This window comes from Mauremys reevesii, linkage group 5 (assembly GCF_016161935.1).
Source record: "Mauremys reevesii isolate NIE-2019 linkage group 5, ASM1616193v1, whole genome shotgun sequence".
Taxonomy (NCBI): Eukaryota; Metazoa; Chordata; order Testudines; family Geoemydidae; genus Mauremys; species Mauremys reevesii.
In genome coordinates this window covers 87,713,526-87,735,915 of record NC_052627.1, presented here as the reverse complement: position 1 = coordinate 87,735,915, position 22,390 = coordinate 87,713,526, and the positions used below count along the sequence as shown (strand labels likewise).

The following is a 22,390-nucleotide window of genomic DNA, read 5'->3' as shown; positions in this document are numbered from 1 at the left end:
AATGATTAAGGCAGTTGAAGGCTGCTCTTGGAAACTGAATTCTGCCCCTGCCCCAGGTTTCCTGTGTGATCCTGGACAGTCATTTAAACTAGACTTTTCATAGGTTCCTCATTTTCTCTGGGTGCTTGATATGAGACCCTGGGGGTTTGTTTGCAAAAGTGCTGAGCACTCACAGCTGCAACTGAAGTCAATGGGAACTGTGCTTTGACCATATTAGCTGCTATATAATGCCATATATTCTGAAAAATCAGGTCCCAGGTGTGTCAAATTGGGCACCTAAAATTAGAGGAGACTTTGACATTAATTTTTCTGTGCCTCAGTTTCCTATTTGTAAAATGGAGATAAGATCCCCCTCATTTCACAGGAGTGTTGTGAAAATAATGTATGGTGATGAGTGCTGTAGAAAAGCCTGTGAGGAAACTAATAATTCTGTCTTCAGAGCAGTGTTTGAGTACTGTGCAGTAAATAAAGTCTAAGTCTAGGGTCACACATTGAACAATGAGGAGAAAAATACTGACTAGCTACTTGTTAATTGAGCACCATCTATCTTGTGAACTGAATGAGACAGGAGTCCTATGGAAAAATGTGTGATATCATATGATTACAGACTATCATAATTCATGTGCACAAGGGGGCTGAATTAAGGTTGCACAGGCAACCTTAATTCTCGCATTTCCTAACTTTGCATGCTTGACTTTGCATCCTTTGTGTGTGTTTTAATGTAGCTTTGTGTGTAATTTCCCAGGATTTAAAAAAAACTAAACTGAAAAAAAAATTGTCATGTGGCATAATCTTGACATCCACCTAAATCCTCAACTGTACTGGAACCTTTAGATCTTCCACATAGACCTCTGCCTTTTGAGCTAACAGAGTAACTAACTGATAGAGGATGACAACCTACTATTGTTATATAGACCAACACTAGATGTAGAAATATCTGTTTTTCAGATATTTGCTGACAGCAGAGGAATAGTGAGATTAGAATTTTGAGTTCCATTCCTGGCTCTGGAGGGGAGTATGGTCTAGTGGGTACAAACTCTTCTTCCTGTACCTCTCCCCAGGCTTGGATGTCTTCTGCCCCATCCTTTCCAAAGTGTCCCTGTGCTATCTTCCCCACCCCTGGCTTCTTGTCCCAGTCCCTTTATCCTCACCTAGCCAGTCCCAGTCTCTCTAACTCAGGCTTCTCATTCTAGTCCCAGTTCCCCCATCCCCTCAGCTCCTTGTCCAGTCAATCCCAGATCCCCTTCCTGGCTCCTCATCCAATAGGCCTCTGGTCCTCCTCCTCCTGCATTCCATGCTCTCACTGGCTCTCTGTTCCCGTTTTTCTATCACTAGACTCTTCATCCAATTTCAGTGTTTGCTTCACCCCCACTCCTCGTTGCCTTGCTAGTCCAGTTCTCTGCTCGCACCTTGGCTTTTCATCAAGTCTGTTTCCCCAATTCCCATACCTCATTCCTTCCCCACCTCACTAGTTCTCAGTCCCAGTCTCCTTGCTCAAATAGTTCCTGTCTTCCCTTGTAGCTCTTTGTTTCATATTGAGTCCCTCCTCCATTGCCTTCCTTGTCTAATCAGTTCAGTCTCCTCTCCCTGCCAGTCTCTCTCCCCTACTCCCGCTCCTTGTTGCAATCTAATTATCCCACATCCCCCAATCTGACTCTTACCCCTCTGCTTTCAAATCAGATAGCTTCCTCTATGCTGCCTGGACTTCAGGATTGAGACCACAAGAGGGACAGTTTTTTGCTTTTCAATTCTGGTTCAGACCCATTCTGGCCTGCAGCAGCAATTGCAGAGAAAGTCTTGTCACCTCCTGTAGCCCAGGGCTGGAGCTTGCTCAGTTGCTCAATACAGATGGGAATCTTCAGTAAGTTTAGATGCTAAATTCAATCAAGTCTCTGCTGAGTATGTGCAAATTACAATTTTTCTGAAGCTTATAATTTGGCCAAATTTGGTCTGATATTCACAGGGACAGCAGAAGACAAATCCATGATACAAGTCACAGTCCAGTGTCCTAGTCACTAGACCACTGCAGGATAAGTGACATGTGAAAGAAGTAATTTTCAGTTTCACTTTTCTGTTTTCTTTTGTTTATCTGACAATGTGATAATTTGTAGGCCACTCAGATAGCATTTGTAGTGGTATGTTTACACACATTGCTTCTACACGTATTTTAATGTTTTCTTTTATCAAGGGTCATGACCAAAGTTCCACGCTTGCCCAGCACTCTATTGAGCTGACATTACCCAATCACCATCCCGTTCACAGAGACTTGCTTCGATATGCCAAATTGATGGAGTGGCTAAAAAGTACAGATTATGGAAAATATGAAGGGTTAACAAAGGTATGTGACTCAGATATTGGATAAATTCTCTCTAGTGCTGTGCGTTCCATTATTTTTGGATAAGTGTCTTATTCTCAATTTTGAATGTTAAATTGTGATAACAAAAATCACAGCTCAGCTCTTTTAATCCCTGATCCTTCTTTCCCTACTTTTTTCTTGGTATTATCGTCATTTACTGTGATATACACTGTAAACTCCTCCAGAGATAGGTGGTGGGTTTAATCTCTATAAAGCACCATACAAAGTTATGGCACTTAATAAATATGTGATACCTTTAAATACACATTTTTCCATTGTGTGCCTAGCAGCATACATAATTAAAAAAATAATTGTGGAAAATAACTCTGGTATAAATGGTCTTCCTAGTTCTACAGAACTCATTGTTAATCCATTGTTTGTTTTTTGTATGCAAAACTTTTTAGGGGCTACTTTAAATAAAATAGAAAATCTCAATTTTAATTATTTTTAAAAAATTGTTTTTGTAAGTTGTTTGTACAGGTTTTTAATAAAATACCATGAAGTGAAAAATTAACCACAGATTGTACAGAAATTGTGCAGGTGTAACTGAAGGCAACATTTGGCCCTTAGCAGTGAGTTATTTGCTCTTATTAAACACGCTATTTTTAAGGCCGATACAATGGATAACAATTATTAGCAATCCTGATATTGACAATTTTCTGTTCTGAGCAACTTTTTGCTAGGAACCAACCGAATCCGATTGACTTCAGTGTTAATGGCATTTGGCTTTTAGCAACTGTCATGCCATTTACTGACCACTTGTTTTTGCCGTACAGCCCCACAGGTCCCCACTTCCTGTGGAAAGCCCCAGATACAGGCAGGTTTGCATGGCTGCTGCCAGGGAGAGAAGCACTTGGTCACGTTGATCCTGGGCTCCTGGAGCAGTCTGGACTGTGCATGGAAAAGGGGCTGTGCAGCCCCGCAGGTGCCCAGTACCTCTGCTTCCTGTAGAAAGCCCCAGCATTCAGGCTACAGCCCCACTGCTTCCCTTCCTACAGCCCACCCTCCCAGCTTCCCTTCCCACTGTCCAGGCCTCCTGCGTATTCTTCTGTGTTGGTGGTGGGTACCTAGCTGCAGGGCTGCTCTGCGCTGCTGTCCTGGGCAGGGGTTTTTTGGTTATTAGCAACTTTCTGCTAGGAACTGAGAAGTTGCTAATGAGCGTCATCCGTTGTAAATTCAGTCAGTCTTAAGTATTAGAGTTTTAAAGCAGACTCCTAAAAATGATTCAGAAACATTCAACTAGTTGTGTCTTCTTTCATGTCATATAAGAAGTTGGGTTAAATGCCCAGTAGAAGATTGACGTCTTTTAGAAAGAAAGTAATTTTGTCCCTGTTTTAGTCAGCATTCATGTAAATTAGGTATGTGGCCTATTAGACAGTATTTGTACAGAGACTGAATGGTAAATTTCTAGAACATTTCCATACCTTTCAAGTGTATGCAAATTATATTTGATAAGCTTCCTTGGTATCCTGTTTTAATTTTCCCTTGTTCTTTCGATTTGTTTGAATTGGGCTGTAAGCTAAAGTTAGGGATATACTCAGAAAACAACAGTCCTCTTACTGGAATTCTTTGTCTTTTTGCAGCTTTGTAGTTAAAGTAGTGCTTTTGAATAATTAATATAATATTCAAATGAGCAAATGAATCAATAACACTTTCTGTCTGTCCGTGAGCTCAATGATTATTAGTGATGTAAGTTAAAAGGTAATGAATTATTTATTTCCCCCCCCCGATAATGAAAGTAAGTAACCCTGTGACTGCCAAGAGGACTTATTTTGTGCTTGTAATGTTTTTTGATAGAAATAATAAAATGCAATAACTTCCAAGAACTGAAACTAGATTTCCCTACTAGCACTGGTTTGTGGCTATTGAAAAACTATTTATTTTGCTTAATGATCTAATTTGTTTTACTTGCAGAGAAATAATCATAAAAATAATAGACTGAACACTATTGTGGAAAGTAGAAGTAGTTACTGTTGTATGTAAAAGTGATAAGTTTAGCAATTTTGGGAAAGGGCTGAGTTCCTACTACTACTATTTCCTGAAGTAGGCAAAATAGAGGGTAATAGGATGTGTGTGTAATATGTGCTTGTGTGTGCACACACACATAACCCTAAAGATAAGCATTTGCATGTCCTCCTTGTCACATGCGCCTATGCGCACATGCACGTATGATTTAATAGGGAAAGGGCATGTGCACTTATTCTTCCAATATGTTCTTGTTCTGTTTTTGCACTGATAGTTAGGAATAGATTAGCAATTTAGGGAGGGATTTATGGACTTGTTATGCCAAGTGATTAATATTTGAGGATATATGAAAACAAATACCTACAGAACGCACTTCCATTTGTGGTGCTGAATAAGGTATTGTTTTACATAGCAAATTCAAGTTATAAATCAAGCAGTTGGACTGTCAAATAATTTATACTTTAGTTATGAGAAGTTTTTTTTGCTTTTTGAAATTTAAACTTTCTTAGCAACAGTGCAAGCCAAAATTAAAGCAAGCTTCTATAGTTTACAGTAAAGAAGATACTTGTCCTTTATTTGTTGTATGTATCGCTGAATCTGGTGGCAGGGAAGTGGAATTTATAACATCTTGAGCTATCTTTGCCTTCTATTTCTCAGCAGGGATTCATCCTGTGGGAAGGCAAACTTTCACAGGTTTTGCCTGGGAGTACATCTTTTTATTTTCTGCTAGAGGCTCAGTAAGAGCCCAGTAGCAGAGGCTGTAAAGGGGATGAGTTGAATTATCATGTCCCCCTGCCACTCTGCCCACCCCCAATAACCATGGGCTCTGCTGGCCATTTATACTCCCCCTGTGGTGGGGAGGTTACAACATACCCCAGTGGATTTGTTGCTTCGAAGCCTCTGCGGGTAGCATAGACCTCTAAGGCCTGGTCTACACTTGGGGGGGATTGATCTAAGATACGTTGACTTCAGCTATGCTATTCTCGTAGCTGAAGTTGCGTATCTTAGATCAACTTAGATTGACTTACTTCGTGTCCTCAGGGCGCGGGATCGATGGCCGCCGCTCCCCTGTCGACTCCGCTTCTGCCCTGGTGGAGTTCCGGATTCGATGAGCGCGTTCAGGGATCGATGTATCGCATTTAGACGAGACGCGATACATCGATCCCCGATAGATTGATCACTACCCACCAATCCGGCGGGTAGTGTAGACATACCCTTAGGTTTTATATAGTCCAAATCTTTAGATGCAAGGCATGAAGAGCATTAGCTTGTTCATTTTATTTGCAGGTTGCCATTTATAATTCTGGGTTATTGCATATGTTCAGATTACAGTACATATGCTAAACTGTTTCTGTTTTTCACTTAAGAATTACATGGATTATTTATCACGGCTATATGAAAGAGAAATAAAAGATTTCTTTGAGGTTGCCAAGATTAAGATGACGGGCACAACCAAAGAAGGAAAAAAGTTTGGTAAGCTTCCAAGAGACACATACCTTTTGCTTTAGTTTTTTGTTTGTGTTGTAATAAACATTTATGTCAAATCATCCAGAGCCAACTTTGTAAAAGACTGTGTTGTGCCTGAACTGGAAAGATGCTACATTTGGCAGACATGGCTGAAGTCAGAGGACAAATACAGGATCATCAAAAATGTATTAGGTACACTGCAAAAGCCCTCTGTGTGACACTTGTAGTAAGTTCAGAGGGAGTTGAATGAGTGAGATAACTTGAAGAATGAGGCATGGCACTATATACGACACTGAGAGTGCAGATCACTGTTTGAGACCCAGAGGTGAAAGTAATTTAAAGGACTTACCGGTACGCCGGAGTCCTGAGCGAGGGTATGACCTCAACCGGAAGAGGCCTTTCAAGATTTAAAGGCCCTGGGGCTGTGGCTGGGAGCCCCAGGGCCTTTAATCACCCCAGAGCTACCAGCTGCAGAGGCGGCTGGGAGCCCTGGGGCTCAGGGGCGAATTAAAGGGCATGGATCTCCCCGCAGTGGCAGGAGCACCTGGCCATTTAAATCCCCGCCTGAGCCTGGCTGCTGGAGCTCCGGCGATGTTTTAAATCACCACCGCGGAAGCTGGGCCAGTCCGGCACGGCGTACTGGCTCTTGCTGGTATGCTGGACTGGACTGGACCAGCTTACTTTCACCTCTGTTGAGACCTGACAACACATTTATTGTTTAAAAACTTCACTCAGTGGGATTTTAACACTGAAGCAAATTTGGAAAAACAAACATTTTATCCAAAGAAAACTATTTGGGCAGTGTCTTAGTGTTACTTGTGCTACTAAGAGATTTGTATTTTAATAAATACTTATGAGGGATTTTGAGGAAGCTAACTTAAACACTCATTCTGCCCATGGGGATGTACATACATGGGTTTCAAAGGGAGCTATGTACATGCATCTGAGGTTGGAAGTTGTATTTAGTTTTCCTTTTGATGGGTGCATGTATCCCCTTTGGGAAAAGGAGTTCACTCATGCCTGTGAAAGGGCATCTATACCCAAAATAACATTGCAACTTAGCAGCAAATAATAATGAAAAACAGGTGACAGGTAGATGGATTTGTATGTAAGATGTACTGTATTTTAATAAAAGCAGCAAAGGGTCCTGGGGCACCTTATAGACTAAGAGATGTATTGGAGCATGAGCTTTTGTGAGTGAATACCCACTTCAATTTTATTGTATTTTAATGTTTGGTATAGACCTATAGCTTTTAATTTCCCATCGTTTTACAATTGAAATGAAAGGATGTAATGAATTCTGCTTTGCTTGTTTAAATATAGTGAGCTAAATCTTTGATGCACTTTCTCAAATGATATATTCTATTTTTTAATATGCCTAAATTTGCCATACCAGATGATTGAACATGGAGCACAAATGGTTCCCTAGAGTTTTCAGAAAAACAGCTTGGAGCAGAAGGAGTCCTGAATCTTGAAGTGTTAACCTACCTCGTTGGTCATGAGTTTAAAAAATAAATAAATAACCCCCGCTCCTCCCTGCCTCTTAAAATAACCCTATATTTTTTTCCATTTTTTTTTTTTTACTATTCCCTTGTGATCCACTTTGGGAGGAAACAACGTTACCCATAGTAATTATGTTCTGGACTTATGACACATTATTGTGAACTGTGGATAACAGATCTTTGTTTTAGAGGAAAGAGGTTATTTACATATATGAATTAAAAAGATCTAAGAGAATTTCTATTAAGTTTCATATTTGTGTAAACTTGACTACATTTTTTTTTAAAGTCTAGCAATCTTTTCAGTCTAGCAAGAGGGTGGAGAAACTTTCTACCAATTTATCTAGTGTGAGATTAATTACTTTTGTAACAGTTCTACTTAAACATAGACATATTCTTTTATAGTTTGTCATGTAGCAAACCACACTGTTGCTTACTGAAGGTCTGAGGAAGCCAGGAAAGAACTTCCTTCTAGTAGGACATTCTGAGAGATGTCCTCCAGTATTCATGCAGAGACTGAGCAGAATCTCTTCCTCGAGGAGTGAGTGGGTAGGCTTTAGCCATTGCACAGAAACAGAACTGGCATTCTGCAGCTGCATTCAAGGGGGAAGTTCCGCGCTACCCAGCCCAGGAATTAATGAACAGCTTTCATGGATGCATATCCCAGAATCATGGATTGTCTGTGGAGTCCACAAATAAATTTAACCTGAATTAAACTATAGTGGTAGTATAGGAAAATACACTGCTCTGCACTGTTCATGTTCTTAATGTTATCAGTTGTGCAAAGGGAGGGAAAGAAGCATCTCAGATCTTTGCAGATAAATAGTGTTTCATTTTGTCTTTTAAATGTCAGCTGATTTTTTTTTTAAATGAATGCAAAAACCTATTTAACAATTCCAAATTAAAAGGACTTGTGCATTGGAGGAAGTTAGTGCGTATTGCTAAAAGATGTTTTGTTGAATTAATGTGAATTTTTTTTAATAATGGAAAAAATTACTGTGTAAGGAACACATGAAGGCTTTTTACAGAGTAGATTTTTGGGGATCAGACACTGCCAGTCTTTGAGCTATGTTGGTGTTCTCTTGCCTTTTGCTCCTTTGCAGTTTCTGGAATGAAGCTTCAATTTGAACATCTTAAACATAGAGGGTCTGCTGGGAGAATTCTTTTAGTGCTCTGTACTAGCATGCACCTTTATTTATTTATTTGAAGACTGTCTGACACAAAAAAGAGAGCAATAAATTTCTGGGATGCAATGCAAATTCTTCCTTGCCTTAATAGGGTGTACTTTTCTTCCTCTGAAGGTAGAAACTTGTTACCTTCAGTGCATTTAAATACATGAGCTGAGGATGGGACAGAATCCTAGAATCTTAGAAATGTAGGGCTGGAACAGACCTCAGGAAGTCACGTCCACCCGCCTGTGCTGTGGTAGGACCAAGTAAACCTAGACCATCCCTGACAGATGTTTGTCCAACTGATTTTTAAAGGATATCAATGATGGAGACTCCACGACCTCCTTTGGAAGCCTGTTCCAGAGCTTAACTACAATTACAGTTAAAAAATTTTTCCTAATATCTAACTGAAGTATCCCTTGCTGCAGATTAAGCCCATTGATACTTGTCCTAAGCTCAGTGGACCTGGGGAAAAATTGATCACCTTTCTCTTTATAACAGTCCTTAGCATGTTGGAAGATTATTATCAGGTCCCCAAATCAGTCATCTTTTCTCAAGACTAAACATGGACCTTTTTCTCAACCTTTCCTCATAGATCAGGTTTTCTAACCCTTTTATCGTTGTTGCTCTACTCTGGACTCTTCAGTTTGTCCACATCCTTTCTGAATTGTGGTGCCCAGAGCTGGACACTGTACTCAAGCAGGGGCCTCACCAGTGCCAAGCAGAGCAGGACAGGACCTCCCATATCTTACATACAACACTCCTGTTAATACACCCCAGAATATTAGCCTTTTTTGCAGCTGCATCACATTAATTAATCATATTCAGTTTGTGGTTCACCGTAACCCCCAGATCCTTTTCAGCAGTACTACCGCCTAGACAGTTAGTCCCCATTTTGTAGTTGCAAATTTGATTTTTCCTTCCTAAGAGAAGTACGTGTGCACTTGTCTTTATTGAATTCCATCTTGGTGAATTCAGAACAATTCTCCAATTTGTGAAGGTCATATTGATTTTTCAGCCTGTCCTCCAAAGTGCTTGCAACGCCTCGCAGCTTGATGTCATCCGCAGATTTTATAAGCATACTCTCTACTCCATTATTCAAGTCATTAACAAAAATATTGAATAGTACTAGACCCCAGACTGACCCCTTTGGATCCCTACTAGTCATGCCCTCCCAATTTGACAGAAAACCTCTTCAAGTACTATGTGACAACAGTATGTCCTACCTACCAGATGATACTTCCACAGCAGCCCGACCATTATATACCTTTGTCTAAGGGTGGTCCTTGGCTATATTTCTTTGTTCTGCAGCGCCAGTCTATGGGGTTGGGGATCAGGGGATCTATGAAGAAACCAATATCAAATATGCGGTACTGTGGTAAAAAATAAAATAGTGCAGATAAAAATTAAGCTGGAATTAAATCTGAGTCTGACATCCTAAAACTGTCTGTGTTGGTGCCTAGTTGAGAAATCGGTGTTGAAGAGCATTTGCATATCCATATTTGTACAAATGAAAGTACATTCCTATCCTCTTAGAATAGGACCATCATGCCAGCTCCACTCTGATGGGGTGGTTCTTTGAGGGATTGTACACATAAACATTTCACTGTAGATGTATGTGTGTCCAGTGCATCCGAGTCAGAGACTTTTGCAAGCAGGTGGCGCACAGGCTCCTGCTCAACATGTGTTCTCAGGAGAGGTCATAAAAGGGGCGTGTCCACCGTCTTCCTGGTCCCGAAGAAATCTGGTGGCTTCCAGAACTATTTCAAAAGCCGAACTGTTTCATCAAGAAAATCAAATTCTATTACCCCTTCCATGGATATACGACATATACTTTCATGTTGGCCCTTCATCCCTGCCATTGAAAGTACCTTGAGTTTGTGGGAGGGACCAGTGATTAACTGTACATGGTGCTTCTCTTTAGTCTATCTTCAGCCCCGAGTATCTTCACTAAATGCATGTTGGGGGTAGTTACTCACCTCCATTTTTTGGGTATTCAGATATTCCCTTACTTGGATGTTTGGCTGATTCATGCAGCATCGAGCGACCAGGGCCAGAACAGCATCCTTGTCATCAGACAAGTGTTCTCCTGTCTAGGTCTGAAACTAAATTTGGACAAATCGCAATTACAACCAACTCAGTGCATAACTTTCATAGGAGTCCACCTCAATACCAGGACTGTCATGGCTTATCTTCCAAACAAGAGATATCAATCTATAGCCATCCTTTCCAAAAGCCTCAAGTCCATTCTAACGACATCAGTGCATGCCTGTGTTCAGCTCCTTGGCCATGGGGCCTCATGCATGTATGTAACTCCACATATGAGGCCTCAGTCAGTGTATCAGTTTTTCAAGTAGTTCTGTGAGAGTTTACCAGGCTTCTATTTCTACTTTACATAAGCCAATAGATAATTTTTCCATCTTTTCTCATCCTTTCATTTTTTCTATTTTTGAAATGTCAAATCAATGTTTACCCTCCTGTTCCTACACCTGTATATGGGATTTAAACTTTGTCCTCTCCAAACTGATATGACCCCACTTTGAGCCAATGGCTACCATTTCATTATCTTTATTTTCTCTAAAGAAAGTGGTTCTTGGTGGCAGTCATTTCTACAAGGAGGATTTCAGAACTTTAAGCTCTCTTAGCTGACCCTCCTTACTTTGTCCTTATGGAAGACCATGAGTCTCTTAGGCCTCACCCTAAGTTTATGTCTAAGGTAGTGTCAGTCTTCCATTTAAACCAAACAATCTTTTCATATTTTTCCTGAAATCCCATTCATTTAAGGCTGAAGAAGCATTCCAGTCTTTGGATGTTCATAGAGTACTGGCATTTTACTTGGACCACACTAGGTCTTTTAGGTCTTACCCCAGGCTCTTTGTAAGCTCTGCTGAAAGAATTAAAGGTCAATCAGTGTCATCTCGGCAAATCTCATGCTGGATTTCTGACTGTGTGAAACTCTGCTACGATCTTGATAAAGTCTCTCCTCCATTGAGAATAACCTCTCACTCCACTAGGGCTCAGTCCACCACATCACCATTCCTGAGCAATCTTCCAATAGCTGGTGTATGCAAGGCAGCAACATGGTCGTCTGTGCATACTTTTCCCACTCATTACCCCATGATTCAAACCTCTTGAGATGATGCCAACTTTGCAAATTGGTGGTACAATCCCTATGTAGATGATCCAAAGTCCTTCTCCCTGTAAGGGAATGTCTGAGGAATCATCTCCAGTGGAATGTGTGTGTGCACAATCACTCAAAGGAGAAAAAAGGTTATCTGTACAGTAACTACTATTCTTTGAGGTATGTTGTGCACATATACATCCCACGACCTCCCAGCAGCTACTTTGGACTTTACTTAAAGCGGTGTGAAGGAATGGAGAGGTAGGCGGCAGACATGCCTGTTTTATGCCATCACTTGAGAGCATGAGGCGAGCTGGAGCACATGGACCACCTAGTGGTAGTATTGGCAGAAGTCTCCAACTCGAGTGCAGTAAGTGCACATTCACCTAAAATGGAATGTGTATGCACAACACATCTCAAAGAACAATAGTTACTGTACAGATAAGTAACCATTTGGTTTTTTTGCGGCTGTAACTTGAAAAATTCATGCTCACCAAGAATTGTTGAATCCTACTAAATTTTGCTTCTGGAGCATGTGTGCAAGTGCTTTCCACTGGTGAACTTAGAATCCTTTACCACACACAGGGAAATATTACCTTGTCACAGGGTACTCTAAACTTCTTACTAAAATGCAGTTTTTTGCTTGAGGAACTACTTATTTTATTTTTCAGAGACCAGCGGGATATTCAGAGGATAAACCCTTTAAAAATGAGTTGTATCTTTATGTAAATGTTTTTGTTGGTAGTGACTTTTTTCTTAGCCTGGCAACATCTGCAAATTGGGAAATTCTTGATGCAACCTGAATGAAAAATACATTACTTCTCACTGTGAAAAGCGAAATTAAGTTGTCAGCAACAGCAATATACAATAGGCTGGCTGGTCTTATTGGAGAAAAGAATATTATTGAAAGGACTTTTGCAGTATTAATAGATTTTTAGTTAAAGAGCTGGAAGATGATGTAGGTAGCCCTGATGTAGTACAAGTGTACACAGGATTAATCTGTTTGCATTTCTCTTTGTTTGGTATCAATATGATTTACAGTTTATTTGCACACTATTCCTGTGAACTGCAAATCTTACCCAATATCAATCTTTGCAAATAAGACTCACTATTTTGGTGGTCTTTTCTGTGTTAAGGAGAATTTGATGTATAAATGTCTAACAAGTCAGAGTTTTCCTACACATTTTGTTTTAAGAAAAATGAAAATTTAATATTTTGAAACGTATACTGTGTTTTCCATGTAGTTAGATACTGAATTTCTAGAACAGTACCTCCCCAACTACATGTGTTTGCAACTATAGTTACTTGCTGCTTATAGTTCTCTGCATGTTTCTTTCCAGCTAGTGCTTAACTTGCATCTTGTGCATGGTTTGTGCAAACTGCATTTTTAACTTGTCTTTGTCTTTGATGCTTGCAACCTAATCCATGCCAGCTACACTGCCTCGAAAAGAAAGCGCTGTCAAACAGGAAACAGAGAGTGAGTATGACTAGTGCATTAGTATGTATTGTCAATGCATGTGTGTCTATGTGTAGATGTAGTTATATATAATGGAAAACCCATTAACCCTAAAGCTGACATATCAGGGTGCAATAAGTATTTGTAAGCAAAATACATCCAAGAGATGTTGAACATACAGAATGAAAATTAATAATTGGTTCTCTGCGATCGATATTTATGAAGATTTATCACAGCATTTTACTTGCGGTTTGAATATAGCAGATGTTTCTCTTAACTTTGTTTTTGTACTGAGGTCTCTCATCATAGCAAGAGCTCTTCCTTAAGTCCCCTTCTCTCCTCGCCCCACTTTATTCCCAGCTGTCATCAACCAAAAGAATGTGAACTATGGAAAAAGCAGGTCCAAGAGAATATGGAGAGTATCTTTAGATACTCAAGTGTTTGCTGTACAAGTGTTTTCCTTTCAGAATAATTTCCGCACACTCTCTTTGCTCAGTGTGCTGCTGAAAGATGCTCTTAAAGCATCACAACTGGAGTTCCCATCCAGTGTTCCTTTCAGAAAGGAGAGTATCTGCCCCAGCATATTTGCTATACATGCTGGTCCCAGGTGCAAGATGCCCAAAGTGGTTTCTGATGTCAGTTTTCCTATGTTATTCTACAATGCAGACTTAGGTAGCTGCATTGTAATTAACTCTGAAAACACTTAAATATTCCAGTTAGACTTGTAATGAAGAAACATGTGTATACCACAAACCCACTTACAGATAAGGTACAAACTATTCAGTAGAAAGAATATTGACAGTCTCTGTGGGGACTAGGAGTGCTGTTTTGGACATAACTGTATTTTTCTTTTCAAATTTATTTTATTCCACCTATGCTGCCATCTTTCATACTTTCATTATTTCGTAGGTCTTCATGGAAGTTCTGGAAAATTGACTGGATCTACCTCTAGCCTAAATAAACTCTCCGTTCAGAGTTCAGGAAATCGCAGGTCTCAGTCATCTTCACTATTGGATATGGGAAACATGTCTGCCTCTGACCTTGATGTGGCTGATAGAACTAAATTTGATAAGGTAAAACAAAAAAAAATGTAATATTTCTCCTTAGTTTTGAACTTCAATTGTCATGAATCCACATTTTGTTTACTGTCTGAAAATGTTCATTGGTGCCCAGGAGTCCATATAGATGTATAATGCTTTAAATTCATTTAGCATGAATACATATATATCAACACTTCAATCTGATATGCATTGTGCATTTGCTCAAGACTCTAACAGATTTAATTATGGAGAGACTAACATTAACCATAGTTAAGATTTCAATTGTTTTCATTATAAGTCTGGTTTTGCTGCACATGCTCAAAAGTTCCCAAACAAAGGAATGTTGGCTAAAAATTTGTGGGTTAAGTATGGGACCAACTTTTTTTTTTTCTACCAAATATGAAGCAAATTGATCATGAGATTGCTGAATTATGACACCATCATAAGAAAGGAGTTCAAAAAGTATTGATGTGTTTTTTGTAAATTTGTTGGCAAAACCGGAAAGAAGGAAAGAGAATCTAGTTTAATAGACCATCCAGTAGAGATCTAGTACACAAGACAAAATAATAATTTAAATAAATACCAATTTCTAAAATTAACCATTTAAATGTCAGTTGCACATCTACTTTGGCTGCCTTACACTATGGCACCAAATGATTGCTGGAGTCTTTTTTTTTTTTAAATGAAGGCTAAGTCTGTAGCCCTATCCCTTGCAGAAATAGACCTAAAAGTGTAAACCCAGTGTTTAGGGAGGATTCTCAATGGATAGGGGAAAATTTTCCTACCAAAACTGTTTTTAGTCTCACAAAATATTATAAATTAAGATATATTTTTAAAAAGAGGGCAACCAATTATAGTCTTCTAATACTTTTTTTTTTTGCCAAGTGCTATCGTGAAAATGGAAAGTGGGAAAACAATTAAAATTAAGTTTGATAGGATTATTTTATTTGAGGAAATGAATACCTCTTTTGTTGTTGCCTAGCACCACTGCAGTTTACCTGTAAGGATTTTAACCTCTAAGTTACAGACATACACTTGAAGTCGTAACAGGTGTTTTTCTGTTAAACTGAATTAAAATCATGGTCCTGTCTGTGAAAATTAGTAATTTTTGCAAGAATTCTCATATTCTGTTACAAGTCAACAAAAATAGATATAATCCCTTCAAATGGTTTGGTTTTTGTTTTCTTCTTTTAATTATTTTTAAAAACCCTCGTCCTGTATTTCTGCATGTAATCTTGTGTGTGATGAAGAAATGTATACGCAGAGTTATATAATTTGTTGTGCTTGCCCAATAACTTTTTGGATAAATCTTTCCCTTATTAGTTTCTAGTGATTAGATTTACTGCTTAATCTTAGTAGTGTGGTAGGGTTTAACAGTTACCATGCATTTAGTCCCTAAATACTTGCAAAGAAACTGATTTAGTTTACTGTATGCAGATGACACAGTAGACTAGAAATGTCTTTGAAAGAGTCTTTATGGTTTGGTGGATGACAAATAATTTTAATAAATTTAAAATGTATGCCAAAAAGTAGCTTCACTGTTTAGTTTGATTATATTTAAAAATAACTCAAGATCACCTGTTTCCAAAAGTGAATACAAAAACTTATTTACCAATTTCACCAGATGCTAGTACTTAATACACAAAAAACTTTACTGTGAAGCAGTTAGGGTTGGCACATACAGAACACACCTGACACAAACCCACAAAGAAACGGTATGTTAAACCACTTAACATACCCTCTATTCATCCACTCACAGGCACCCACCTTACCAGTTCCACAACTACAGTATTATTTGCTACAGATCATGCACCAAAGTCTTTTGCTGTGTCCCTCTCAATCTGTGCTTCTGCACACACACCTTTACCAAGCTACCATATGCCAACAGAACACACTGCTGCACAAAATATCCACAACTAATAATCTGAAACTGCAGCATAGTATTTGAAATTTTTTTCCAATATAAGAATAGCAGCTAGCATAGCTTCATCTACTGTAGATAGAAACTCTTCTGTGAACTACTTCCTATTTTCTTGTTCCCTGCAACTAGATCGGTAGTATGATTGCTTAACAGTCTATAACTGTACCAGGTATGGATGCAATTTGTTTGGTTATAACCTTTTTCAAATAAGGTTGTGACAACACTGTTACAACCTCTCATGTGGCCAGATAGATAATGGGTTTTGAATTAGTAAATACTTCATCCTGTAGTCTTAGAATTCAGTTGGCAAGCTCCTTGGGGAAGGGGGCAGGAGAGACAGGGACCATTCCATTTTCCTTTCTCCCTCTTCCTCTCATATTTAAAGTGGATAACAAAGAATTATATTTCACGTGGTAGTAAAACTTTATGTAAATCAACCTTTTTAAAATATGGCTGTTTTACTGTTAGAACTTTTGGAAATCATATCAGGTTACTGTTCCTATTGCTTTTATATGTTCAGGTAGAAATCTGGCTTCAGAGTTTGAATGCAGAAGGTATTATATGGAACAAGCTGTGATGCTTCTTGGAGTACCTAGGACTGCGAGTTACCTTGTTACTCTCTTGCCTCCAGTGAGAGACTTGCTATTGTGTAATTGAGTGTCAGCTCTCTGACACCTCTGGCCTACTAGCAACCAAAACAATCTTCTCAGGGCTATGCCAGCCCTTACTTTGGCTTGCATGTTAACAGTAGGCATACCTCAATCACCGAAGCACTCCCCTGTAATGTCCAGCCCCTACCCACTGGACACTTGCTGAAATTAGCAGGTTTGCTATCCCTAAGCAGACGTACACACGAGCCTGTTTGATTCAACTGAGGATCAGCTCTTATGTAACATCGCAGCAGTGAGAGAGATTTATAGTGAAAACAATCATAACTTTATTATCAAAGGTTAAAATTTAATGGCTAGTGAGTAAGGATAATAGAGACAGAAAGGTTACATACAAAACAAAATCAATACAAGCTTCCTAGAAACTAAACTTAACTTTACCAGACTAACCATCTGTATAAAAGCAGACTTTCTATTCCCCAAAGTTTTCTTGCAGCATTTCTAACCTAGACTGATTGGGAACATTTTTTCACAAATGTCATAATATAACAGGTTTCAGAGTAGCAACTGTGTTAGTCTGTATCTGCAAAAAGAACAGGAGTACTTGTGGCACCTTAGAGACTAACAAATTTATTTCAGCATAAGCAGTTACTTCTTCAGGTACAGGATAAAGAGGTGTCCTTTTGTCTTCTCCAGCCTCCACAATTGATTGCTTGTTCCCAGAGTCAGGATGACCCTGGTGGTCTATTTTCTAGCATGCCGACACCATGTTGACTTGTATGCAAAGAGGGTTTCCATTGTGTTGGCTTACTATGCTTAATTTACATGTAAACTAAGGCAGACGGCAGAAACCTGTTTGTCAACCCTGCCTTGATTCAAACTTTTAAAGAATATATTTTTATTGTGTATCAAGGGTGGCAGAGCCTGCCCAAAAGTGGGGAGGCCAGGACCAGCGCCCCCTGCCCCTCCTCTTCCATCCAAGGCCCTGTCCCCGGCCAAACCGGAAGCTGGAGGAGGCTGGGAGCCATGGACCCTCCACCTGCCAAGGGAGGCGGTCCAGAACAGCCCCTGGCTTGTGTCCGCACCCCGGACAGGAGGGTCCGCAGCTCCCCAGGCCACACACAGCTCTTACCTGGACTTGGCTCCAGCTGGGGGGCTGTAGCCTGGACATGGTAAGAGCCATGTGAGCAGCTGTGGGGTGCTGCACCACAGACTGTCCATCTGCCTGGGATGGGGGGCCCAAGAGCAGCCCCCAGCCTGTGTCCTTGCCCCGTGGGCTCCTCCAACCCAGGAAAGGTGGATCTGCGGCCCGGCACCTCACAGCTGCCTGGGCTCCCCGGCCGGGCTCTAGCTGTTGGCCTGGCCGGGGGAGCCTCAGGGGGAAGAGGGGCAAAGTGGATGGGCCATGGGCCACTGGCTCCCCGTATTCTGGCACTATCATAGACATGCTATTTGCACTTACATTTCACAATGATATTAATGACCAGTGTGAACCTAGCTTTTATTGAAGATCTCACATGATATTCTTTATGGATATATACTATGAATGCAGTGTGCTAGGTGTAGTTAGTTTGTCAGGCCTATTAGGAGTTGTTGTTGTTACAGAACAGTGAACCCTTTGCCAACTGGCATCGAGTGGTTCTTAGGATCACACAAGCAATGGAAAATAAATTAAAACTAAGAATATTGTTATAATTGGCTACAGTGCATTGGGGTGTGTATGTATGGGTGTGTTTAATCAAATTATTTTGATTTACTTTAGATCTTTGAGCAAGTTCTAAGCGAACTGGAGCCCCTGTGTCTGGCAGAACAGGACTTCATTAGCAAATTCTTCAAACTACAGCAGCATCAAAGCATGGGAACAACAATGGTATGACTTATTTCAGTTTAGCTATGATATATAATCTATGTATGGTCTTTAACACAAAATTGTTGTATTAGGTGTTGAAATAATATTGTGGCAATGAAGGCCCAGTTGCTACAAATACACACATAACTCCCACTAAAGTCAGTGGAGCTGCTCATATGAATAAAGTTGTTTAAATGCATATGTGTTTGCAAGTTTGGGTCCTAAAGTGTGAATAATAGTCAGCAGAATTTTTGTAGTTTGCAAGTTAATGTCAAAGAAGTCTAGAGTGCATAATGGATTTTAACCAGAATGTCTCAAATCCATTTTCCCTAATATTATAGTAAAGCGAAATCTGAATGTACTTTACAGTTAAGCAGTGGAAGAAGAAAAGGATGTAGTAAATTAGACCCTTTCTTTTATTTTGAATTATTTTCATTCTAAGTATATTGCTGAAGTGCTAAGAAACATAGTATTTGGAATAATGGTGGCAAATAAAAGGGGGGAAATCTAGAATGTAGAAAACCTTCATAGCTATGTGTGGGAAATAAAGATAAACCTTCCTGGTACACTGTTTTCTGGGAATGTTCCTCAGTGTACAATTCTACAACTGTTAGTATTTTATAATGATTATTGAGATTCTCTTGCTAATCACGCATCACTTTTTTCTTGTTTTCCCTCAGAGGAAAGTGATTTTTTTTCCCATCCCTTAAGTATTTTATCTCTTTCTGTGTCTTCTAAGATAGTTGGATTTTCAAAGGTTTCTTAAACTTTCATATGAGATGTTAGCTCTTAAGTGCTTTTTTAGAAAATGTCTATACTTACTTAAACATCTTAGTTGCTTCAAGGGGTGTTTTAGCTGTGGCTGGAAGATTTCTGCCACAGAGAACCATAACGGCTATCTCTTTGTCCACATATAAACTGGGTTTCAAACTAAATGAAGGAACAATCATTTAACTGTTTTAAGCTGTTGAAACTAAAACTGTCTAACAGAGTTTGGCTGATCTGTGCATATGAGGCTAAGTTATTTAATCTGAGTTTAGAGGCTATTAGCCTAGGTTGTTAAATTTGCGTGCATGGCTATCATGATTGCTAATACAAATTTGGGAGTTGTGCATACAGATAGCTGGACAACTGAATAGAAAACTAAATATGCACTTCTATGTGCAATTGCCTGACTTGCGGACAGTGTCGTGGTAGGTGTCGGGGGACTTATTTTGAATAGAAGGCAACCTGATTAGTTGAGGCTGTCCTTGCTCCTGTCTTGATATGAGTCTGTGTCAAAAAGAAACATCATGTTACTTTGCAGAGAAAGTCTAGCTGACTGTGATTAAACAGTCTGCTTCTGTGGATGCAGACTGCACAAATGCTAATGGTGAAATGCTGACCCTACTGAGGTCATTGGTAGTTTTGCCATTGCCTTAATGGGGCCAGGATTTCACCCATAGTCTTCTCTGCTTGAGTTTAATCCAGTGTTGCTCATTGATGTGCCCTACTTCACAATTTTTACAGTGTTGTTACAATAGTGTAAGTACTACAGTCTATGGCTGGAAGGCCAGTAGAGAACTGGGTGGAGATTGTCAGCACCTCTCTTCAGGTGCTAAGTTGTTTAGCTTTAGTTAAGGAAGCTATTGTGTGGCCATAGCTGTCAGCATCAGGTGGATATTTGTTTGAATCTGGGCAAATATTGCCAATATTTAATCTTCCACCTTCCCATTTCTTGAGAACACATAGGTGAGATATCTCTGAGTACATCGCTGCCTCAGACTGTGTCAATTTGAATATAGATCCGGATATGGCACAGGTTGTACTTGTGGATTTGGTGGGTGACCTCTTTCTGTGGACATTTAAAGATCAAATGTCCATGCTGTTCTGTGAGCAGCATTTGATATAATTTACTACACTAGCTTATGAATGCTAACAGTTGATAAGGCAAGGCAGACAATCAAGGGAAGATCATAGGGTGGGACAGTGTTTTGCAGAGCTTACGGCAATGACAAAACCTTGAATAGAAAATGTTGGCTATTTAATGGTGACCACTTTGTTTACCTCCAGATGAGGGGGTGGTATTAAGGTTCAGAATGTTATGCCATGGAGTACGCCCAGGTATCTTGTCTTGTAACAGAGGATGAAAGAGTGTCTCTATTGTAAATATCACCTTCAAATAATGATTGCTGCTGGTAATTGTTTTTCTTAGACATACCTACCAGCTTAATAGAGAATTTTAGTTAGATAGAGATATAACCTAGTTGTAACTTCTTGCTTTTAAGACACGTATTTATGTAAAATACCTGTATAATTCTTGCAGAATGAAGCAGAAGAAATGGATGGAGGAATTTTATCCCGGTCTCATAATTCTGGTGTTCCACAAGCTATATCATCTGAGTATGTGTTGATGTTTCATCATTGTTCGCTTTTGAGGCTAGAGATTTATTTTCTCTAATGAAGTATAAATCTTTGATTTTTTTACCCATAGTGATAAATCTACAGTTACTTTTGTTTCCTGCAGTTAAAAGTAATGATTTCCACATTTTTCAGAAAACATTGAATAGTTAACTTGTATAATTTATACTTAAATTTAAATTTAAATGTGCCTGGCTGGTTATGTTATAATAACTCAATACCCCACCTGCTTACAAAATCTACAAGGAAACCCACCCATCCCTTTGTTAGTTTTGTAAAAATACCCAGGAGAGTAGTGTGAACTTTAAGCATGTGAAAGACTCTATTTTGGAAACCAGATTGCCTGCTAGATCCTAGAAAGCCTATGTGAAGAAAACATTTTTAAATATAGTTAAACTGTAATTTTTTGACCTTGGCACTGTCCCATTAAGACTGGCAAAAATTATTTTATTTTTCCTTTAGCCCTGTCCCCTGAAAACCTTGATGCTCATTAAGGTTAAGTAAAAATGACTGTTAAATACCCATACATTTTTCTTAAAATATATATGATAGAAAATGTATAGTAGCCCAGTGAACTGTCAGATTTGTTATTTTTATTTATTTTTTTTAACAGGAAAGACATGATCCGACAGATGATGATAAAAATATTTCGCTGTATTGAGCCAGAGCTGAATAACCTTATAGCTCTGGGGGACAAGATTGATAGCTTTAATTCCCTTTATATGTTAGTTAAGATGAGTCACCATGTATGGACAGCACAAAATGTGGACCCAGCTTCCTTCCTCAGCACAACACTTGGAAATGTTTTGGTGACTGTCAAAAGGAACTTTGACAAATGCATTGTAAGTTCTTGATTACTTAGATTAAACTAATCATAATATTAAAGGCAGCCAACTGCTAGCAAGTTTAAATGTAAGACAACCCTAAATCTAAGATGTCTTCGGAGTTGATTTAAAGGTGGGGAAAAAAAATCTTATCACTATGTATTGATTTTTAAATTAACACAAAATAACTTGGATGGACTTGCAAAAACGTATAAATAATCGGTGGTTAGCTCTGTCTAATGAACATTCAAGAAAGAACTGGAAAAATGCAGTCACTTATAAGAACTCAGATTCTTAGTATTCCAGTGCCAAATCCTGCCTACTTTTCTCTCACCAGTGATCTCATTGAAACTACAGGCATGAGCAAGTCAAGCAGACTTTAGCCCTCAGGTCACCTGACTTGCTGAACAAAATTTGGTTTATGTTAATAAAGACATTTTTTTATGACCCTATCAGAATCAAAAAGTATGTGTGTGAAGGAGACAGGTGTCTAGTCTGCAACAGAAAAGGTTTGCCAATATGGCTATATTGGCAAATGTACCTAATGTTAACACAGCTTTTACTGGTGAAAATAGTTCCATGACTAAAATAAGCTATATCCCCAATCAGACTGTTTTTTTTTGCCAGTGTAACTGCATCTAACTTGGACTTTTGCCAGTATAAAAATGTCATTTAAAAAAAAAAAAGAAAAGAAAAAGAAAACCCTCAAACACAT

At 39.2% G+C, this 22,390-nt stretch overlaps 1 protein-coding gene across 5 annotated transcripts in view; it reads left to right on the top strand.

Annotated features, from left to right (window-relative positions):
* The window catches only part of EXOC1 (exocyst complex component 1), a 65,728-nt gene that overhangs the window by 28,964 nt on the left and 14,374 nt on the right, over positions 1-22,390 (top strand). For 3 of the 5 annotated variants that reach the window (XM_039539767.1, XM_039539771.1, XM_039539768.1), the window contains 7 exons: positions 2,189-2,338; positions 5,689-5,794; positions 13,010-13,054; positions 13,943-14,106; positions 18,365-18,472; positions 20,757-20,833; positions 21,465-21,693. In XM_039539767.1, coding sequence (XP_039395701.1) covers positions 2,189-2,338; positions 5,689-5,794; positions 13,010-13,054; positions 13,943-14,106; positions 18,365-18,472; positions 20,757-20,833; positions 21,465-21,693 — 879 coding nt within the window. The remainder of the gene's footprint in view (positions 1-2,188; positions 2,339-5,688; positions 5,795-13,009; positions 13,055-13,942; positions 14,107-18,364; positions 18,473-20,756; positions 20,834-21,464; positions 21,694-22,390) is intronic. The other 2 variants (XM_039539770.1, XM_039539772.1) reach the window with 1 other exon arrangement.